At 37.2% G+C, this 14574-nt stretch overlaps 1 protein-coding gene across 4 annotated transcripts; it reads right to left on the bottom strand.

Moving 5' to 3' along the window:
• Positions 1-150: 150 nt before the first annotated feature.
• LOC140933802 (uncharacterized) lies at positions 151-9616 on the bottom strand. 4 transcript variants are annotated; one of them, XM_073383455.1, is made up of 16 exons: positions 9547-9616; positions 9385-9482; positions 8011-8133; positions 7350-7401; positions 7059-7097; positions 6481-6525; positions 5143-5192; positions 4993-5056; positions 4339-4466; positions 3441-3680; positions 2812-2847; positions 2489-2557; positions 1698-1760; positions 1431-1466; positions 823-897; positions 151-254 (listed from the first exon to the last, which is right to left on the bottom strand). In XM_073383455.1, exons 1-16 carry the CDS (start codon positions 9575-9577, stop codon positions 210-212), a joined length of 1194 nt encoding a protein of 397 aa, XP_073239556.1. In that variant the 5' UTR covers positions 9578-9616; the 3' UTR covers positions 151-209. The 4 variants fall into 4 exon arrangements, with proteins under 4 accessions (XP_073239556.1, XP_073239557.1, XP_073239560.1 ...); XM_073383456.1 differs by having other exon boundaries at positions 4339-4463; XM_073383459.1 differs by lacking the exon at positions 1698-1760.
• Between the last annotated feature and the right edge of the window lie 4958 nt (positions 9617-14574).

Here is a 14574-nt window from a genome sequence, read left to right as displayed (position 1 = left end):
CGGGAAGATCATGCTCTACTTACTTATAAAATGACTGCTGGTTCAAACCTTATACCATAAATTATTATACATTAATTCGTGGCAATAACAAAGAATGATGTGCGATGTGATCGTTTGTTTAAAAATAAAGAAAAGAAACAGGCGGGAACATCTATAAAAGGAACGTTTATTTACTTCGACGGTACAACTATCTGCATAAAGTAACAGCTTCACTTTCTGTTCTCTTGTAGCCAATCCCAGAGTTTTGTAACAGTCTGAAATTGAATGAAAGTAGTTTTACAATATACTTTATCTATACTGGGAAACTAAACCTTTTACAACAATAAATATGGGACTGATGCCGGTCGTGTTGACCGCGGCCAAAGAAATTTTACCCCGAATACGTCTCTCTTCTCTTACTGACCAGTCAAAATGTCAAAAATCAACACAATAATAACTTTAAAGTACAAGCCTAACAATCAAAGTGAGCCATGTCATATTATTTCCATTAAAAAAAAAAAAAAAATGAAAAAAGATGCTTGTCCTCTTGAAACGAAATGGTGTGGAATGGTGTGCGAGAAAGAACGCTTTACATTATAAACGAGCAAAGATAGAGCTCCGGAACATTTTACAGACGTTTGTATGGCTGCATGATCCATAAAAAAGTCTGATAAGATTTCAGGAAATTGTGGGATCATATTCTCCTTAAAAACCAATCTCAAACTTGGTAACATCACTGGTTTAGTTTCCATCTTACATCACATCATACTGCTTATGTATGAGCAGAGTTGCCAGAGGGCAATTGTTTTTACGTCATCATGAACACTACAACAAACAACTCACCCCTTCATCTGTCATCTTAAAAGAACTTCTCATGTAGTTCTTAAACTTATCTACTTTCTTTGGAAGACTTGGTGTCTGCAAAATGAAAACATCACTTTTTATCATCTCGAACTGTTTATGAGAGTCTTCCACCTCAAGAATGCAAAACTAGGAGACATAACCAATAAAAACGGCTCATTCGGACTTCAGCCTCGGTGGATAACACTCTCCTTTGACCTGCATAATTCTTCACATCCTACTCAACCTCATTCAATAATCGCTAAACAGTCCATAAGTAAACAACTGTTACGACAGATCGAAACCCACCAACGACATTTAGAGTCTTCATAGCCAATAACATCACAGCTAACTGACAGACGATCAATAACATCCACCAACTTATGTGATACAACTCAATTTGATTCTGAAGATGACTACCGCACAGATTATCTAAACGACAGTCGAGACGTCAGGACTACGATCACCTGGACGATCATACTCAACCCACTTATGAAGTGACTTTACATATTCCAAATGAAAAATGTTTCTTTTTTGTTTTTCTCGCTGGCAGAACAATTCGCAAAGAGCCAGCCACACATTAAGAACTACATAAATCTCGTACAACAAACCTTTTTTAATTTTTCTTTGATTTGGTCCATGCTCAGCTGCAACAAAAGAAATTGTTATTAGGTTAGTTAATAGTTAATTGAACTTTATATTTATGTGAATGATTTTCGCACGGTAGAGTTAAACATCGCTCACAAAAAATACATTGTAGCTTTAATAAACCCAGTTTTGATTAGTGTAAACAAAGGAAAAGATTCATCTGTAAATTTTGAGAGGGAAACAAAATTTTAATGATACATATAACATATTACAATACACATGTATCTTACTGTTTCAGGGGTTTTTGGAGCAGGTTTTTTAGCATCTTTCCCTCCAGGTTTTGTCGTACTTTGCTGTTTAATTGAAAATACAAACAGTTATTTATACATTCAAACCGATACTTTGCAATCACCTTTTGGGAAATGGTCAACTAGACGCTTACAGGTTTACCAAGTCTAAAAGAAAGCCAAGAAGACGTGGTGACAACAAGTACTGTCCAGAACATAGTTCATGAATCAACCTCAAAGTGTTTTTTTCTCTCTGCGTGTGCTAAAGTTTATAACCATCTTACAGGCAAGGCTATGCTCCAAGAAAAATTATTCTAGGCAGCCCAGTGCTCTGAAACTGTGAAATCCAAGGTGTGATGTCCAAGGAAAAACTGGGCTTTCGTTACTTTTAGGGGACCGTCGCTTTATAGAGGAAAAAACTTACTGAATGCACAAGCAAAATGATGAGTTTATGCAACAATGTGACAAATGTATACCCCAAATCAGTGTAGAATGTAGGACGAGAGAAAAAAACATTAATCTTTTCCACTTAGTTTCTGTATATTATTTTTGCTTGAATTGCATTGTACACTGTACTTCATACGGGCTGGGTTACCACTGTAGGATGGGTTTGACTGCAACGCTGAATTGTACCTTACATGTACATTGTATTCTTGACACGCATGTATCTCACGAGCCACTATATGCTCTCAATGGACATCATTTCCGTTGTGTAATCTTACCCTTAGTGTGTTATATCACAAACAGTTATCAGTGCCAGTCCATCAAACATCTACACGAAACTACTCACAAACCTGCTTGGCTGCTGTCTTTGGTGGTTTCTCCTTCTCCTCTGCTGTTTTCTTGCCTGGTTTGGAGACTCCCTTTACAGAAAAGAAAACAAACAGCAACAATTTTCTAATGTATGCAAGAAAGAGTAGACAAAACTAAACAAAATATAGATACAAGCACACCTTATGAAATGTACACAGTATGGCTGAAAATGTCCTACTAGCCTCCAGAGAGCTGTACCTATTAATAACCTCCTCAATGCCAGAGAAATTGTCTTTTCTGGGTATTTCTACCTTAATACACCATGTCTAAAACACAGACATCACACAGTGGTGCAGCTACTTACATTGGTCATTGGTTTTTTCTGCTCTGGTTTTCCTCCCTGTGTAAAAACAGAAAGGGTTCAAACACATTCTACACCATGATCTCAAAAGGAGATGTGTCATGAATTTGATCAAAATCAAAAAAGTGGGAACTGGGCACCAAATTAAGCAGAACAAAAAAAAAATACTCAGGACATTCAAAGAAGGTACATGTATAACTAACACAAAATATACAAAAGGAGGCATGGATAGATAGAACTTGGAGGAGATTGAAACAGATTGCAATTGCGGTTTTTGAAAACTAGCTTGTTAGCCGAACAGCTTTTCAAAGTTTATTATTTTGTTCGACACAAAGTTCTGATTTTGTCATTCATAAGTGGTTAATTACTATCATTTAGACAGATGGCAAGAAATAGCCCCTTGACAAAAGTACTGTTCAGTAGTCATGAGAGTACAGTAACGGCCTGTAAGGCTAATGTGCTGCCTGATAGGCCATTTTCACAACTTACAGTAAGTGAAATTTTCAAAGGTATAAATTATTTCCTAAGGGAGCAGGAATTGAACAGAATTAAGTTATCTCACATCAAACCTCACACATCTAATGGTAATTATTTTCCATGACCAAAGAAATCCAGAGAAAAAGATTCCTCACCTTCTTCTTTGCCACCAAACTGTCTGCAATTTCATCTTCTTCCTCACTTTCATCTTCCTCGTCTTCATCATCATCCTCTTCGCTTTCATCTTCACCAGACTCGTCATCCTCCTCCTCCTCCTCCTCCTCCTCGTCTTCATCTTCATCCTCCTCCTCACTTTCCTCCTCGCTTTCGTCTTCCTCTACACTGTCCTTCTTTGTCTTCTTTGCTTTAGCGTCTTTTTCTTCTGTTTTATTAGTCTGATTAAAAGCAACATCCATAATCAACAACAATTAACGAGCATTCTTTATAATACACTTGCATAATGTATTCTAAGAATGTCAAACAGCAAAAGTGGCATAGTATGTGTGCACCTACATCTGTAACATAGTGACACAAAAAAGCATAAACAAAAAGGAAATAGTTAGCCATGCAAATTGCATGTACATTTGACATTTAGATAACTCTGAAAACACTTTTGCAAAAATGGCCACTGTTAAGATGTTTTCTGTGTCATTCTTTCATCAGAGTGGATGCTTGAGTGCAGTGAGTATGCCTTATAATATTATTCCTTTTAGCATTTTTTCAATTTTTTTTTTCATTTTCCTTTGATAACCTTATACATGTATATGTACATGTATGTTACTTTAATTTAATGACCATACAATATTGTCTCCAAGATCAACATAACAAGTTCATACCCCTTTGGCATGGATCAAGGCAAAATTGTGACTGTTTTCCTGTAGAGAGAATTTCTAGCAGAGGCCAGAGCATTTACTCCCACAAGTTTTTCCACTTTCATTTATTACCAGAAACTCCCATTTCCATCATTTTTAGACAGTAAAAAATCTGACTCTTTCTGTTGTTGCTAAATTTAGGTGGATATATGTTAAAAGATTACTTAAAACCAATTCTTACAGATGCTTTTGGAGTTGTCTCTGCAGTTTTTTTCTGTTTATCCTTCTTGTCTACTTCCATTTTCACAGGCTCCTCACTAGATTCATCCTCATCCTCTTCCTCCTCTTCCTCACCACTTTCATCTTCTTCTGAAAATAGCAACAAAAGAAATCTCGGTTGGATTCTAGTGAGTGTTATTATTTTTCACATGTATATGTACATAGTAAAACCAATAAAAGAAACCACAAATTATACACAATGTATATGTACATATATTGCACATTTGAATCAATACATGATTTAACTATAAACAATATGTTATTCAAACATCTGCTGCATATTACCCTCAGATAACAATTTATTGCATGTTCTCTAAACATGCAAAACAGGTGAGCAATACAAAGTTTAAGCAAAACTAGCCTACACAAATTTACAGGTATGTTTTGCCTACTATAAAGTGGCAAGATCTACTGGGAATCTGTGAAAGGTACACAAAGGTTCTGTGTAAGTTAACAGAACTCTTTGTCTCCCATGAAGGCTAACTATTGTTTGGAAACTGCCTACCTACCCCTACCCTAAGCCAACATTTTGTCCTAAGTAAATAGTAAGTGTTAATATTAGCTTAGGGGAGGGGTAGGTGGGCAGTTTCCCAGAAATGTATAATGATCTGCTTACCATCTTCAACTCGAGCAAGTTTCTTAGGAGGTCCTGTAGGAGTCTCGGAAGGAAGTGGTCGTTTCTAAGAAAATAAAATGAACAAACCTTGTTAAAAGAGAGATTTAATTTTGGCATTATTATTAAAAGCCAAAGTTTTTTAGTATGTACCTTTGAAGTTAAATTTGCCTCTGAATTTGCAAGATTGGGGGCTTCCTCATCTGCAAGATAAAATAAACACTCTCTTAAAACAAAACCTTTTCAATGTACAAGTAGAAAAAATGCTGAGAGACTAGGTTTCTTTTCATATTTTTCACATCAGCTAATTGACATTGGTAAACATCATTATACCTTATAAAGGCCATGTTTATCATAATATGAGAACCATTTGTTATTTATAATTTTTTGCCACATGTACATGTACACCTAATTGCAATATTGTTGTCGTAGAAAAAAGCAAAAAGCAAAAAGCAAAATAGGAATTAGTTTAATAGCCATGTGATTTAGATTTGTATATTTTAATAATTTAACAATTATTTAAGTCATTCATAATAACAAAGAGATAATTCTGTAATTCCGCGCTGTAAGATTCCGCACATCCAATGTACATTTGTAATTTGAGCACGTTTGAAATTCGCTAGATGAATCAGCCTTGAACTGCATTAGAATGACACCAAGAAACTGATGCAAATGATTTCTCTCATATTACGTGATTAATATTCAGTTATAAGTGTGTGTGTTGTGAATGATGCAAGCTATGATAATTAAATGCTAATTAATTCCTATTTAGCTTTTTGCTTTTTTCTATGACAACCTTGTTGCAATTAGATGTACATAGAAGTCAGTTTTAGTAATTGACAAAACATACTAATGACAGTACAGTGGAAGCTGGTTAATACACACACCAAGAGGACATGCCATAGTGTCCATTATTATCTGGGTGACTGTATTGAGTGGGCCGGTCTCAAAAAAAAAAAATGTCTGGGACACATGTTTTGTATTTTGATGAGGAAACATTGTTTTATTTCTTATCCATAACTTTTACAAGTTCATCCTTATGAACTCACAATCATTTTCAGACTAAAACTACCTTTCCGACCCTGTATAAGTATTTCTCTTGAAATTATACAACAATGGAATCCTGCATCCATGACTTAATTAACTTTGTATTTGTGACTCAGCCAGGTGGGCTGAACATTAGGTCATTTACCGTTAATTCTGCTAGGTTTTCACTGGTGAGCTATTCAGTCATAGACTGTGCAGATAACCAGTGTCTGTAATGCCAGGTTGACAATATTTGCAAGAAAAGTGTCTGTATGTCTGTATTAACCAACTTCCATATTGTATACATGGGTAAATTTTAGAGAAAACATATGCGTACATGCACATGTATGAGCTTTTCATTGGACTAATGAAACTGTCCGTTATATTATATGGGTGTCTGTATTAAGTGGGTGTCTATAGAGTGTGGTTCCAATGCACTACATTCACACTACTTAAATAATTTACCATCTTCGCTGTCCCCTTCACCTTCACCTTGATCGATGAACAATTCTACAAATACAAATCTCAATTTTAAAAAACGGAAATATAAAAAAAGTTTTCACAAACTGTTAATGTTTCTCTGATATGCATTTTTAGAATAGGAACTAGCTAAGGTACACATAGAAAAATACTGCAGAAATGAACTTCATCTCACAACTGAGTTAAATGTAGTTCATTAAAGTCAAGGGATATTATGATAAAAAGCAAAAAACCTGTCCTCATTCTTGGGGTATTGAAAGTAGACAAGAGCTAAAGCACTCTATTCAACAAACTGCCATGTTTAATCCTTTAGCATGCTAACAGTGTACCTGTGTAGATGTAAAACTACAAACGCATAACACGTGAAGGGACAAAGTTCGATAACACAACACTCATGACACGATGTACCAAAAATATAAGGGCAAAAAAAAAAATCAGGACGGTTAAAAACAGCTCTTTTTGCAAAATGTCTTATTATGATCACAATACTTCTTTAGTTGTAGTCTTTAAATATATAGACAAACTTTTTTACCTAAAAAATTGCTAGTTAACTCTTACATTACCTTGGTAAACAGAACCAGTGAGATGAACAGGACCAGAACCTACAAACATGTCATTTTAGTCAGAGATGCACACAACAGAATGGCCATCAGACAATGTCTGAATAAAATTAATTGCCTTTTAATGTTTGGCATAATAACATTTGCAGATGGACATGATGTTCAGACACTGACTTGAACAAACTACTCAGTTACACTTATAAATACATACAAAATCTATAAAAATATATCCAAGTGAATAAAATAATCCACAGTGTATTTGTGAGATATTCATAATAAAAATAAATAACTAACCTTCTACGAGTTTAAAAACAACAGATGAAGGGAATCCTAAACTAAGTCGACACTACAAGGAGAAAAACATAAATAAATTTTAACATAAATAATAACCATTCGCTAACAAAATTATATTAGTTTCAGAGTCATTTTTAGAATATTTTAATATTTGAAATTTGTAGCCAAAAGACAAAACAAGCCACAGTGTTTACAAGATCTCTCATATCAAGTACAGTGTACTTAAGACTATAAAAAATAATTATAATGCACTTATTGCTATTAAACGGTGTTTACACTTTGACTTACATACATGTACATGTACATGCACCTGTCTCAGTAGCTTGATACATGTGTAACAGCTTGGAAGAATTGAACAAAATGAAAAAGGGCACAATAATGCAAAATGGGCAAAAACTTCACCCAAACTTTTCCTCTCTACTTCACATCTGTTAGTCAATTACTGTAGATAAATTGCCTTACAGGAAATGACTGTGTCTTGCATAGTTTGTGAACCAAGGGAAGACCAAAAAACAGTTTTGAAAACCCCTGGTTCAAAGTGAATAGCTTATTCTTAGAAAACCCTAAGTTGACATTCTAACCTACAGTGTAATAGATGCATTATGCAGCTGTATACCATTAAAAAAAAAGCACATGAGTGTGGGTGTACTGCATCATTTACCTGGTCTAGTCTTCCAGATTGTAAATTGAGAATTGTGTGGGTCACGGAGCTGTCACTGCTGTCTGTTGTTGTTACTTCCACAATGTTTTTCTCACTAGATTTAGCTTTAGCACCAAGACAAGCCTGTACACAAACAAAATAATGTAGCATCTATCGACAATAGTCATGTGCACTGTACATTTAAATGTTGGTATACACTACAAAGTTGCAAAATACTGAAAGGAAACCAAGTCTTAAAAAATGTTTTCTAATGTTTTGTACTACATTAAAAAGAGTTTGTTTGGTGTATCACATACATGTCTTTACATACAATATAAGAATGAAAAAGAGATTGCTAAAAATTGTAGTTCTGGAGCCACATACATGGTAATTGATAGGCAACTGTGCTGCCAAAGGGCATTCTAAAATTAATTGTAGCATATTCAGGGTACTCTATCGAATGCTCCTGTATGAACATGTAATGTTTCAGTCACAATAAACTACATGTAAATGGCATCTATAAAGTAAATGTGAACTTCTTTGGGACAACATACAATGTACACGAACAATGTTCTGTTAAATGGTCTAAACCATAGCTATGTGTTAGTTATCGACAGTAGTCAGTCCATAAGCATCTGATCCTGGCCGGTTAGAGTGCTAGTCATATCCGTTAGTGATGTTAGTCAATCTATTTATAGCATCTAATTCTTGCCCATTAAAGTGCTAGCATTATCTGTGCATTAGTCAATTCATGTGTGTAATGATCTTCACCCGTTAGAAAACTAAGGGATAACTAACATTGCGGTATTAAAGTTGAGCAGTCTGTTGTGATTCTCAACTCGATTTCTGCAAGCATCAAGCATCAAGAATTGAAAAGCAGTCATCGAGAATCGAGAAATAGATACTGTATCCCTTGATTTCACTAACATCATACTCTTTTGCAGGAAGGGAAATTTTGAAACAGAGGGTCAAAACAAAACAAGGGCAAAGCACGTGGAATTTATTGGAAGCTTCACGCACATTTAAATTTATTTATTCTGTATTCTTGATGAACTAAAGCTTAACATAATACCTCAGTTTCAATATAAAAACTGCTTCGTGTACTGAAATATTTATAAGCCCCATAGATCTTGAAACAAATAAGAGTTCCTTGACCAATTACAACTCTCAGAGATAATCCTCCCAGGACAAGCTAAGCAGGCCGAGCTGAGTTGCTAGGCCAATTTTGGCAACCGAGTTTTCGACGAAAAGCCCTCGATTTTGTCTTCCTTGCCAATTCCTAAACACGTGTCAATTGTCTGCCACCTTGCCCTTGAGATAACGTTTGCCTTCACAAATTTTCGAACTCAAAATCTAGTGGCCCCTTCGCACGTGGTGTAAACAAACGTTTCATACCTGTGACACTACTAATTTCTGTTCAATATCAGCTTTGCTCAATTCCTCATCTTCAGAATCCCAGCTATACTCTCTCTTCTCTTTACTTAGCTCACACCCTGTGAAAAATGGGAGTTAATAAAGGATCACTATGGTAAAACTGCACCAAAGTATAACGCCTACCCCAGAAAAACTCCTTCTCCATGGCCGCCATTTTGAAAAGAACGATTGCGCACGTGGTGCAAATAGTTGAGCGCACACACCGGAAGTTGAGACCGCTGGCCATTATAGGTACGCAGGAGTGTGGACAAGCTGTAGTCTTCAGGGGCCTAGTTGTTCGAACTCGGGTTAGCGCTAACCCTGGGTTAAATTTTAACCCGAATTTCTCTTTCTTTTTATCAAAAGCACTCTCTTTAGATGCAAGGAAGACCAAGAAACGTTAACTCGACTTTTTTGAGAGCATGCCTTCCACAGCTAATATATAACGCACCACGGCTTGACTGAAATTATATCGCTAGTTAATTGACTAATCAGGTCAATCTGACCGTACCCTGCTAGCAGAGTCGCTTCGATCTTTCCTAGATATCTAGGAAGATCGAGGGAGACTCTGTTCGCAGGGTAATCTGACCGTTATTTTAATACCATCAACTGACGTGATACAGAACTCACTTTGACTCTAAAATAAAAATAAATAAATTTCCTTTATTTACCCCAGGTAGTACTTACAGCACTAATGCAAGTGGGGCCGAGAAAATGCCGGAAACAAATAATTAATTCAAATCAAAAATAATGCGGCGGGTTAAGAATCCTAAGTGGCCGGAGGCAAACCAGTTGGCTATTTACAAGCGTGGTCGAGGATTTGAACTCGAGTCTACCGAGAACAAATCCAGCTAACGGTCAAAGCGGGACTTGAATTCGGGGCCTCCGAATTACAAGTCCAGCGCTCTAACCACTCGGCCACGCTGCCTCCTCATGAGAAGGAAGATGATGAGTCTCTAAAGATGACTATCGCACTGGTTGTCGAAACGTCATGCATTGCCGACGACATTCCTGCTCGGGATTGCACTCCCCCAGACGATCATATTCCACCTAACTCCATAGATAGCCTCCTTGAGGCCAAGGAAAGAAGATTCAGTTCCTGAAGTCTCTCTCGATAAGGCCTGTCCTTTATGATCAGTTTAGTGGCTCTTCGCTGAACTCTTTCAATTAAGTCAATCAAAAACTGCTTGTGTGGCGACCAGACCTGGGAGGCAAATTCAGCGTGTGGTCTGACTAAATGAATGTATAGTTTGAGCAGTACGTGGGGTTGGGTACAAGTACCACAAGTTCTCTTGATCAAACGTAGGACTTTATTAGGGGTGTTTACTTTGGCCATGATATGGTTATGCCAGGATAAATTGTGACTTATCAGCACTCCTAAGTCTTTTTCTTCCGATGACAATGGGATACGCTCAGTTCCAAGGCTGTAAGAGGTTTTCAATCTCTTACTTACTTACTAATGTCTGGAACAGGACCGAAATAACCGCTACCCCGGGTCAGATAGCTCAGTTAAATCAATAAGGCAAATGGCCGGTCTGCCGAGCAGGAGGCCGGTGCTTTAACCCCGGCCGGACCAACATACAGGGTCTTAAATAACTGAGCAGAAAGTGCTATCTTTGTAAAGACATCTGTAGACGGTTAGACTTTCTAGTCTTCTCGAGTAAAGACGATAAACCGTTAGCCCCGTCTCACAACCCCTGCACATATAAACTCTGTGGGACTTTAAAGAACCCAAACACTATTCGTAAAGGTGCGTTGAGGACGTATATTCCTCAGTGGTGTGGTCTATCTCTCCTGGGGGAGGGACTGTAACAGGCCAGCAGTAATTGGCCTTTCTTTCGCTTGCTACATTCATGGCGCACTCGAAAAAAACTCTGTACATTTTCGACACCAGAGCTCTTCTCTATTGTCCAAAACTACGAGAGGAATTCTGCGAAACTGGGACCGTGGAGTTGAATGGTTTAAAAAAGAAAAGGAAAACATCACTCCAAGCTTTGCGACAGACGACAGGAAACAATACCAATTTCTAAATGTAGCCTTAAATAGCAAAACTTGACCACTGTTTTTGGAATTCAGTTGATGTGAAGATAGCTTTAGCTTTTCACAAAGAAAGCACATAATGTGAAATAGCCTCTTTGAATGTGATGATTTCATTTCTTTCAAGTTGCATTTATCACTCACTTTCACTTTCGATCGAGTGCATCGAAAGCGTAGCACATTAATTTGAACTTTTGCTTTGGTTCTCTCTGACACGATTTAATTTAAAAGTTAGAGGGGGCGTGGCAGGAAATTGACACAGTTCGCTTTACTAAAATTTAACCAGTGTTACTTCTTTTGTGCTTTATAATGTACCGAAAACTAGTAGCCCCGAAATTTAAGTCTGACTGGTTTCCGCTCAGTCGAAAAGACTTCAAAAAGTTTCGAAGCATTGTGTGAGCGCCAAGACCAGAAATCACACGCCCGTTAGTTACGTTGTCGTGGCGACAACGATTGCTTCGGGTCGTTCGCGCATGACAAAAATTAAATCAAAACTCGCAGGTGCACCGTTCCCAATCGAATAAACTATGAACAGGATACAAACTGTCGATTTTTTTTTCAACATTGAAACGGATTTTCCCGACTCAATTACCTACTATGTCGTGATTCAAACTAAAACTAACATTAGATACATTCTTATCATTTTCCCTCATAATTTCTGCCTTTATTACTACTATAACGTAAAGCTCGGGCTATTGCTCAGGACGTAAGTGAAATTTATCTTTGTTAACAGAAACAGCTGGTTGTTGTGAAATCTTTTTAAGGTGTTTGAACCTAGAAATTGAGATGCTGTTTTTTGCAAAAACTTCGCTAAACGTCAGGATCATGAGGGAAGAAAAAGATCAGCCAATGATGCTTAGCAACAAAAACCTGAATTCCGAAAATCGAACTTGTTCAGTTGTTCAGCCATACAGTTTAACGATCACTGCAAAGAAAACACGATAACAATATATTTCCGACAACGTACGCCAATGCGTCAGAGGGTAAACAAAACCTTTTCTTTTTCGCTTTCCTCCACGTCGTCCCGTTTTGTTACACAGAACCCTTTTATCCAGTTAAGCCAACGCCAAACTTTGAGCTTTTCATGAGACGAACCAACCTCAGCGGATTAGGTTCATGAAATGTTCGATCGAAGTCTGTATCGAGTAAAGTTCGTATGAACGTGAGTTTTTGGATCGACTAGCAGTCGAACTTTGTAGGCCGACCCAAATTACGTCTCTTGAAAAGTTCATCTATTGGCCTTGGCCCTACATTCTCCATCTTAACGACTTCGAACAAAATAAGCAAAAAATAACAATAAATAACTACGAGACCCACAAATTTAACGCTGCGTTTTCCGTCAACTTACAAAAGGTCCTTTTCCGCTTTCTGCTTTGGCCAGGAAATTCAGTGTTAATTAAAGTTTTTCTTTAAAACTAATCTCTCTACCTTTCCATAAGTGTTTGTGGGTTTCTAGGAAAGGAAACTAAACCAAATATGCATCAAGATTATGCACAAAAGTTTGAAAGGTATCAGCGCGGTGGCATTCTCGGCACACCTCGCCGAAGTAAACTGCGTACTGACTGATTTGGTAGAGGCGTGACTTTCATATTCAGACATACATCGCCACCAAAACAGACCTATCGGTAAGTTGTCGACTTTTCGAACTTAATTTAATTTTTACTGACAAAAAAATTGCAGTTTTAATCATAATTTGACAATATTTCTGGTGATCAGAAACGATAGTCATATAATATTCTTTTATAACATTACTGCTGTTTTTTCCCTAAAGGTTTCTTTCATCCTGGAGTGGAGAGTCATAAGCGATCTTTCGAAACAGCACGGAGAATAACTTCGTTTCTTTGCTATAAGTAAGTAAAACTCGCTGTTTATCAAGCTTTCTAAACGATGATCATTGAGGGAGTCAAATCAGTTGGAGGTTACAAAAGTACCGGTCTATTTGACAGCATGCGTGGTACTCACCGAGACAATCTGCGTTTGGTGTGTGACAAGTTACTCTTAAACCTTCTTCAAGAGAAAGACAGAGAAATAGCTTCTTATTCGCACAACATCATTTTAAAAAAATAGGCGACGTTTATTAATACTTTCCTTTTTTGTAGGCAGTTTTAGCTTCAGAACTGGAAAGTTTCCGAGAACACTTGGCAATAGAAATAAGATTTGATATTTTTTACTCTACCTTTTGCAGGCCGCTGTAATAAACCGAGCTGCCAATGCAATCGCTCCAGCTTCCGACAACGATTATTGAAAATTTCAAGAAACAAAAATTTCTGAAAATCCCATATCTTTTTTCTCGTTTAGCTTCATTGGTCGACAGAGCCGAATAAATATGATAAATCAAGCTTACAGGGACCCTAAAAAGGCAAAAAAATAACTGAAAATAGGACCGGACACTCATAAATCTCAATCTTACAGGAATCCATCATTCTTTTTAATTGTGACTTTTGTTAACCAGTAACAGTGAGAAATTTCTAGAAGTAACGTGCAGAGTGAATTGACATTCTATACCCGGCAATTTTTCTCATTTTCGAGTCGGCAATCCGATATCGCCTTTCCAGCTGACTTGTTGTATATAGTTGCTATTTCCAACATTAGCTACAATGTAGCGCGAGTTTTTATCCCTGATGTTGCCATCATCTACGACAACGCCCGAACTTAACGTGCCCCGCGGAACTGGGCTGTTTTTTGTGGTGCCCAGTTCTTGAATAGCGTCTCATTTAAGCCTTTGTGAAGACTTCATTACATTGCGGACACCAAGAGATATGTTGAAGTTAATTTTTTATTTCAGTCAATTTTAATTTATTCTTCCATTGTCTTTGGGTATGGTATTGTATGCTAATGAATTTAAAACAAAGGAAAAACGAAAATTAACTGAAATAAAAAATTGACTGCAACAGATATATACATAGAAATATGGGCCAGCCGAGCCGGTGCGAGCCGCTAGGATCCACGCGTGATCCGCGCGGTGCTGCCGCGGTGCTGCCGCGGTGCTGCCCATACAACCCGCGCGTTCGCGAGAATCAACTATTGCGGTCTTAAATGCGAAAACCGAGTAACTCATGTAAAATGGTCTTCACAATCGTTTCAAAACTGTCATTAATCAGTTCTTTTCATCATTTTTTGTTATTTCCCTAACAG

This window comes from Porites lutea, chromosome 4 (genome assembly GCF_958299795.1).
Source record: "Porites lutea chromosome 4, jaPorLute2.1, whole genome shotgun sequence".
Taxonomy (NCBI): domain Eukaryota; kingdom Metazoa; phylum Cnidaria; class Anthozoa; order Scleractinia; family Poritidae; genus Porites; species Porites lutea.
Note: the sequence above shows the minus strand (reverse complement) of the source record. Positions and strands in the feature narration are given on the sequence as shown.

Excerpts from the sequence above, each read along its gene's own strand:
- LOC140933802 (XM_073383455.1), bottom strand. The coding sequence starts at position 9,577 with ATGGCGGCCATGGAGAAGGAGTTTTTCTGGG. Across the intron at positions 7,402-8,010 it reads AATCTGGAAGACTAGACCAG|TGTCGACTTAGTTTAGGATT; the intron begins GTAAATGATGCA and ends TTCTCCTTGTAG. Across the intron at positions 255-822 it reads TTAAGATGACAGATGAAGGG|ACTGTTACAAAACTCTGGGA; the intron begins GTGAGTTGTTTG and ends ATTCAATTTCAG.